Source organism: Ananas comosus, linkage group 8 (genome assembly GCF_001540865.1).
Source record: "Ananas comosus cultivar F153 linkage group 8, ASM154086v1, whole genome shotgun sequence".
NCBI classification, from domain to species: Eukaryota; Viridiplantae; Streptophyta; class Magnoliopsida; order Poales; family Bromeliaceae; genus Ananas; species Ananas comosus.
Genome location: NC_033628.1, coordinates 9,443,605 through 9,452,216, shown reverse-complemented (window position 1 = coordinate 9,452,216; position 8,612 = coordinate 9,443,605). Strand labels below are relative to the sequence as shown.

At 35.9% G+C, this 8,612-nt stretch overlaps 1 protein-coding gene across 1 annotated transcript; it reads left to right on the top strand.

Annotated features, from left to right (window-relative positions):
• On the top strand, nt 222-5,657 carry LOC109714220 (COP9 signalosome complex subunit 1). Its single transcript, XM_020238732.1, has 6 exons — nt 222-716; nt 1,564-1,884; nt 3,558-3,674; nt 3,776-3,861; nt 4,833-5,067; nt 5,147-5,657. The coding sequence occupies exons 1-6, from the start codon at nt 315-317 to the stop codon at nt 5,321-5,323; spliced, it is 1,338 nt and encodes a 445-aa protein (XP_020094321.1). The 5' UTR covers nt 222-314; the 3' UTR covers nt 5,324-5,657.

Here is an 8,612-nt window from a genome sequence, read left to right as displayed (position 1 = left end):
GCACAGTATCAAGTGGGCCGTTATGGGCCCATAATTTAATTGGGCGGCACCAAGGGGCCTTTCGACGTGCACCGTTTCAAATAACTGGGCCGAGCCGTTGCACTTGCACCATTTCCTGGCCCGGTCTAACAACACCCGGTCCATTATTTGGGCCTTCATTTGTCGAAAACCCGGTCCATTATTAAGAGAAAAGTTCGGCGACTCGGATCACCTCTCCAGAAGCAAAAGCACCGAGCCCTCGTATACATACCACAACCATCGCTCCCCTTCCTCTCGCTCTAGGGTTTTTGCGACGAGGAGAAAACCCTAGCGCCATGGACGGGGAAGACGAGTCCCTGGGCGCGGTGATGGTGGACGACCCCGCGTTCCCCAATGGCTCCGTCGACTCCGACGCCGCGCGCGCCACCGTGGTGGGCGGCGGCGATCAGATGGACGTGGAGGCGTACGCGGCGCTCTACACGGGGCGCACGCGCGTGGCGCGGCTCCTCTTCATCGCGGAGCGGTGCGGGAGCGAGGCGGTGCAGCTCGAGGCCCTCCGCATGGCCTACGACGAGATCCGCAAGGGCGAGGACTCCCACCTCCATCGCGAGGTCTCCGCCAAGATCGCCGGGCGCCTTGGCCCTCAATACGTTCTCGACCAGGCTTGGGCCGACTCCGTCGATCGCCGCGCAGAGCAGCGCAAGGAGAAGCTCGAGAACGAGCTCAATGGTTACAGGGTATATCCTCTTCCTTTGTTCTCTATCATTCCTATTGTTTCAACTTCATTGGTTAAGTATAATTTTATAGTTTCTTCGAATCAAACATGTTGGATGCCCTATTTCCGGCTGTGTTTCTCACAGTTGATTTTGATTTGTTCAATCAAATGGAACAGTTTCGTAGTCCGAGAGTTTCCAATCAAACTAGATTCTCGAGTTAAACGAACATAATTCACTAATTCTTTTAGGGTATGAAACCACCGCTGGACTCATTTTCGATCAGTTGTTCAGCATGTAGTTTTCATGCTACATGCTGCAACACCTCTGTTGGTGGAATGCTAGTTCAAATTTAAAGCCCAAATTCAATGTAGCTCTAGGAGGGAAGAAATCAAAAGTATTCAGAAATGCTAAATTTTCTCGACAGATACATAGCTTTCCATATCCGTTAAGCTAGTTGTATTTAGAATCACTTTTGCTTGTTACGGAAGCAGTTATACTTTTGTTCTCAATATTATCTATTTTGCTCAAACTGCTATTTAGCATATTGGCCACTTAGAGTTTTCGTATAGATGGCATAATGGATATGGGAATGATTTTTTTTCATCTGAATCATTACCTCCATCACTACTAAGTGCAGTTTTATAAGCTGTGTATGAATGATTGTTTATATTCAGTTATTAATTGCCTTTTCCGTTGTACTGTCTGCTCCTAAATTTTTGACACTGAAGGGCAGAATGGTTACACAGAAATGTGAGATTTTGCGTATTTTATATTTTTCATTAGGTTGGTATTTTCAGTTTATGACTGATTAGTTAGATGTTGGTAGATGTTTCTTTTACCTCAACTGTCATCTTAATTTATACTGCAGACAAACTTGATAAAAGAAAGCATCAGAATGGGTTACAATGATTTCGGCGACTTCTACTATGCTCACGGTCAACTTGGAGATGCTTTTAAGAGCTATGTCCGAACTCGCGATTATTGCACTACATCTAAGCACATAATTCAGATGTGTTTGAATGTGATTCTTGTTAGCATTGAGTTGGGCCAATTCATGCATGTCTCGAATTATGTCAGTAAAGCAGAACAAACTCCGGACTCTTTGGATGCTGTTACGATTGCAAAGCTACGATGTGCTGCAGGATTAGCCAACTTGGAAGCAAAGAAGTATAAGCTTGCTGCTCGCAAGGTTAGTCCCTACAGTTTTGAGTGCTTTATTGCTCCCTTCAGGCTTTTATTTGAAATTACCAATTTTTCATAGTAGTACTCAAAACATGATTATAATTTATTTTGGCACATAGTTTGATTGGTGGGGTATGGTTTTATTTTATTTTATTTTTCTAATATTTTTTTTGTTCCCGAGTTTTTCTTGATTAATTATAGTTGCCTCTCATTATAGGTTGTTAATTTTAAGCTGAGGTAACAGTTGATGTGGAAAGAAGGCAACATCTGAACTATTTGAGTAGATTCAAGGCACTAATTTAGGATTTATGAAAGAATTCAATTTTCTGCATCAGTTCATCGCTCACTGGAGAAATAGAGGGGCAAATAAGAGAAATAGGGGGATTAATGAAAGAAATTGAGATGAAGAAACAGACAGAAGGAAGTTAAGCAACTCAAAGTCAAGAAAACATTGATCTTTCTTTCTTTTTCAGCTAATAAACTACCTCTTTGAATCTTTTATATATAGAACGTAAATGACTCAAAAGGAGATTGTAAGGCATCTAAATTTTTTGAACCTATTGTATTTAGGTTTTTTTTTTTTTTTTCCCCTCCCTTCAGGACTCTTATTTGTGTGGTACTTCTAGTAACTAGGTACATCAATTATTAAATGCTAAATCAGTTTATCCTTAACTTAGAATGGCCATACATTATTAGATGGTTATGCTATTATTCTCAATCATTAAGCTGGAAACGAGACCATCTTAATTTGATAAATTGTACTGTTTGTTTTTTTTGACAGTGGCCAATTTTGTATTTGTATTTGTCCAACATCAATGTATCGCATGTCCATGTCGGACTCGTATCTGACGTGGACGCGCCATGGACGCACACGAGCGCGCGTCCATGGCACATCCCATTAAAATATATATTTTTTTAGTTTAGTTTTTTTTTATTCATATGTAGGGTAAGATGATAAACATTTTGAGTTTTTAATGAATGCATACAAACTCTTTTTGAATGATGTACTTTTTGATGAATGCATATAAACTCTTTTTGAACGATGTACTTTTTGATGAATGCATACAAACTCTTTTTTGAACGATCTACTTTTTGATGAAAGCATACAAACTCCTTTTGAACGATGTAAATAAATTATATATTTCTTTTGTTAAAATATATGAACTATTAATGAGAATTTTATAAACTTCCACTTGTGTGAGAAATATAATAATATTCTAGCAAAATTAATATTTTATATACAATATATATATTATGACATTAGTAACATTATATTCTATTTTTGGTGTCTAAGCTGTGTCTGTGTCCTATTTTTTTTTGAAGTTGTCGAGTCGTTGTGCCCGAGTTGTGTTGTTTCCCGTATTGGTGTCCGTGACGCCTAGTCCAACATTAAAATGGAATTGCTAATTGAATAGTTAAAAAGTAAAGCACTGTATGCTTTTGTTGGCTGTTGCAGTTGTAGGTTATATCCTTGCCTTTTCGCAACCCTTGTTAGCTTCTCAAATGTAACTGCAGTGGACTTGGATTTCTGACATATCATTTGAAATTTCGCTCGGCTGTTCCTTGTTGTGTACGGTGGCAGATTGGGACTCCTCTCTGAAAATACAGAAAATTATTGCAGGCTTGCCTATTATAGAACTTATATTGTTATTTGGCTTAGTATTATTGTGCTTTTTGCAGTTTATTGAAACAGGGCCCGAACTTGGAAATAACTATACAGAAGTGATAGCACCCCAAGATGTTGCAGTGTATGGTGGACTTTGTGCTCTTGCTTCTTTTGACAGAACAGAGCTGAAGGTTTCATCTTGCTCTCCTCCTACCTTCACTGGCAATTTACATTCTTACATATTTTAGATTGCAGTTACTCATTTAGAATTTTGCCGCTTCTTTGTTAACAGAAGAAAGTTATTGACAACATTAACTTCCGAAACTTTTTAGAGTTAGTTCCTGAAGTGAGGGAACTTATCAATGATTTCTATGCAAGGTAAGATGGTATTTTAGATTTCCTTTTGTTCTTATTGCATAGTAATCACTGAGTTGAAGGTGCTATAAATTTGCCTCGTTACTTTGGCCCGGCCTTCATATAAAATTTCTTAGTTTACCAGCTAATTGATTTTGTAGTTCACGACGATAGAGTATCAAAAAAGTAGGGACAGAATTGCACAAATTTTCTTTTTTCCATTGATTTGTAATTTTGTTGACTTTTCTGTTATTAGACAGTAGATTTCCCTTATCAGATAATATCATTATGTATGCTATTTTTAGTAGGGTTTCTAATATCATGGTGTTTAAGGTAGAAAGTTCTAAAGTCATGGTGATTAGGGTAGAAAACATGGTAATCATATGCATTGTCCTCATTTACGTAGGCAATTCAATCATGATAGTGGAATTGTGCCCGTTAAATTCTTATGGTGCTCAGGTGGTATCTTGGAAAAGTTTCCCTTGAGTTTGTCAGAAATGTGAACATTTTGGGTAGACATTGTTTATACGGTTGTTCCATACAGCATTGATTTTAAGTCGCCAAATATGATAAAACTGTGAATCTCGAGTGTACTTTGCTAATAACCAAATATGATGAAACTGTGAGCCCCAGTTGTACTTCTTTGCTAATAATCAAATACAATGACTGTAAGTCTCAAATGTACTGCTTTACTGTGGATTTATTTACTTTATGTTATCATGCTACGTACCTGTTAGTTATGACATGCCAAGTCGTTGTTGTGTTCTCTGCCCATTCATCTTACTTGTTATATGAAGCCAATGACAAAAGTCATCATGCTAGAGATGTGGGCCAAATTATTTTATGGGTGGTTCAAAGATTGAAATGCTGTTTCTAAGATTCTTTTTTTTGCTTCTCCTAAATGTCCGTTGAGTTGGTTCCAAATACTCTTTTGGGACTGGTATTTGTAATTTAAGATTTATTTCTTAAATTAACTGTGAAATTTTCCTTCCTAGCCGCTATGCTTCATGCCTGGAATATCTGGAGAATCTGAAACCGAATTTGTTGCTTGATATCCATTTACATGATCACGTCAACACACTGTACACCGAAATCCGCCACAAAGCTATCATTCAGTACACACTTCCTTTTATATCTGTCAATCTCCACACAATGGCCGGTGCTTTCAAGACAAGTGTTACTGGACTGGAGAAAGAATTGGAAGTGCTGATCACCAACAACCAGATTCAAGTATCATCACATTATTCAGCACCCTATCTCTGTGATTTTCTATCCTCTCTTCAATTGATTTTATATGAAATTTCTGCAGGCCCGAATAGACTCGCACAACAAAATTCTCTACGCGAGGCACGCCGATCAAAGAAATGCGACGTTCCAGCGCGCCCTACAAACTGGCACAGAGTTTGAGAGGGAAATTCGAGCGATGCTGTTGAGGGCCAACCTCATTAAACACGAGAGCAACCTTAAGTCAGCAAGAAAACTTTGAACCAGTAAGACGATCTTCATTACGAGCTCTTTCGCTGATATTTCTCCTGAATTGGACTTTTAACCTTCTCTTCCTGATGAAAGATGAATTTTGTTATTTTGTGTTTGGAAGTCAATCCATCGGTATCGTGTAATGGTGAGTTTTAGAACCGAGACTCCGGTCATCATGGTTGCTGTAATTTAGTGTATATACCTTCGACCTTCAAGAGCGGATTATTTTCTTGACACTTACTGCCCCATTTGGTAGCAGTATCTACTATACCATTTAGCAGCTGTTGAAGGAAATATATTTGAGATTAGTTATGTCACATGGAGCTAATTACAATTTTCTTGCTTGAAGTTTGACCCCGGTTGTCGGTAGGACACTGAACCTTATCCAGTATAATAATTATATTTCCTATCGTCCACTGTGTGTTGCGCTGGTGTTACCATTGGAGTTTACTTGATCCAATAGTTTCTTTCCTAAAGGTTCGATTATGCGATGATGTTGACATGGTGTCTTTTTCTTTGATAGACTAATTAAATAGATTATTTGCTGCATAATGGAGCAAATTTAAAGAGCCAAATTGTTAACATTAGTTATGTTTATTCGCATTCGCATAACATTGGTTGTTCTTAGTTAGGCATAATAGAATGTTTGTTCTAAAAGCCGATGGAGATGGGGAAAATGATTTCGGTGAAGGGTACAACATAGGCACAACATATAGTGCTGGTGAATAACATGTTGGTCTTGATTACTTAATCCGTTACTAGCTAATAAATGTAATCGCATATTTTCCACTGTTTGGTTGCAGTATTCTTATTATTTGATTATTTGATGATCGATGTACGAAGTGTCTTTATCCTCTCGCTGTTCTAATAATGTTTTCAAATGCGGTAGTTGGCAAATAATTGTACTGATGTCGTCTTCTAAAATGTAACTTACGGCGAGTGATGCTGCTTGTAACTTTTGGGTCGAATTTTTAAAATTATTGTAATTAAGTTCTATAGTCTAATTTGGTTGGCTTAAACTGATACATTAGCGATGTAATATTTTAATTATTATTATATCATCAGTTGCAATTAGGATTGTCAACCAGCAAAGTACATATGAGCGAGCTGAGCTGACTGACAAGTTAAAATATCGAGCTGAAAATTTGACCTTGTGTTTGGCTCTCACATACAAGAAGTTGAACGGTCAGTCCCTATTATTAGGTGAAAAGTTGAAAGAAAATTATAAAAATTAAAAGCTTAATCTAATAATTAAAATTTATAAAATCTTATTTTCTTTATATTTGGGTTAGCTTAAATCTAAATAGTAAAAAATTTGTAATATATATTGAGCTGAAAAATTGAGCTTGTGGTCAGTTTTCGAACAAGAAGTTAAATGATCAGTCCTATTATTTGGTGAAAAGTTGGAAGAAAATTAGAAAAATTAAAAGTTTAATCTAATAATTTAAATTCACAAAATATTGATCTCTTTATATTTGGATTGGTCTAAAATTCAAATAGTAAAAAATTTATAATATATATATAGAGAGAGAGAGAGAGAGAAAGTGAAGGGTTAGTACAGAGCTTTTCGTACTTATAAGTTATTTTCGATGATCATCGAGCTTTCGAATCGACGATTTACTTTGTTAAATATGATTTAGAGTATTTGAAGCTTTTAAACAATAAATTTCGTAATTTTTTGAAATTATAATAAAGTCCATTAAGCGGGTATAAAATGAATGGTCAAAATCGAATGGCGTCCTAAAAATAGATGATCGGATCCTTCAATTTAAGTTTGAATTATTAATCTTTATCTAGATAGTGAATAGAGTTTTCTATTAAAAATTCAACCGATTCTAATTCTTTTACATTGTTAAACTAGCAAATATATATCTCATATCAGCCGTTAAAAATTATCAAATTTGAAATTTTTTGATTGTCAGGTTAATGATGTCAAAAAATTATAAAATTTGATCTTCAGAAATTTTAAATGCTCTAAATAATATTTAATGGTATGGATCATCGATTCAGAGGCTCTATCATCGAAAACGACTTATAAGTACAAAATCGATCGTACTCATAAGAGTATAACAGCCGAACTTATTTATATAAATTGAGCTCCTATATTTTTTAAAAATACGAAGTCATTGGTGCTATTAGGTTTTCGGTTCTTGTATAAAGGGAGATGCGGTTAGGATGATAGTGGTCCCTTAAAGTTGAATGGGTGGTTGGTTGAACAGTATAATCTAACGGGTGAAAATCGTCTAAGAAGTAGATATAAAGACAAAAAACTTACACTAAATGCTTGGTACTTTTAAAAGTACCATAGGGGTTTCTCTCTCTCTCTCTCTCTCTCTCTCTCTCTCTCTCTCTCTCTCTCTCTCTCGTTTGGCTAAGGTGGTTTTGAAAGCATCAAGCTATTGGTACTATAATATTTTTACCATTGAATCAACTCTTGTGATTCTTAGATAATGCACAATAGTGAGTCTCACAAGCAATCATCATTGTTGAATTTTGATAGAATAGTCAAAAGAGGTAGATTCAAGAACTACAATTTCGATTCCGATTCTTTTACATCATTAAATTAGCAAGTATTCCATACCGGCCGTTAAAAATTGTCAATTTTGTGATCTTTTGATTGTAAGGTAAATGATGTCGAAAAATTATAAAATTTGATTTCTAGAAATTTTAAATACTCTAGATAACATTTAACGGTATGGATCGTCGATTCAGAAACTCTATTATCGAAAACGATTTATGAGTACGAGGGCGATTGAACTCATAAGAGTATAGTAGTCGGACTATATATATAAATATATATATATATATATATATATAGAGAGAGAGAGAGAGAGAGAGAGAGAGAGAGAGAGAGAGAGAGAGAGAGAGAGAACTAGGCTAGAATACTATCAATAGCATCTTGCTCATGGTGCTATTAGTTTTTTAGCTCTTGGATTGAGAAATATGCGGTTAGGATGATGTGGGCTCCTTAGGGTTGAGTGGGTTGTTAGTTGAATAGTATAATTTAACGGCTAAAAAAATCAAAGGGTTAAATCTAACGGTAAAAAACTCGATAGTACAAAACTCTTGGTGCTATTAGTTTCAAATTTGATTGTTAATCGTAATCAATAAAAAATTAATATAACTAAATATTGGTAGATGGTATTGAGATAATCTTATCTTTTAAATACTGTTATTTAATTTTATCCATAAATTGAATTATTTTTTATTAAATATCGAAATTAAATATGAAGGGAGCATTCTAAACACTTGGTCTTACCAAGTTTTCTGCCGTTAGATCTACCATTTTCACCATTTTT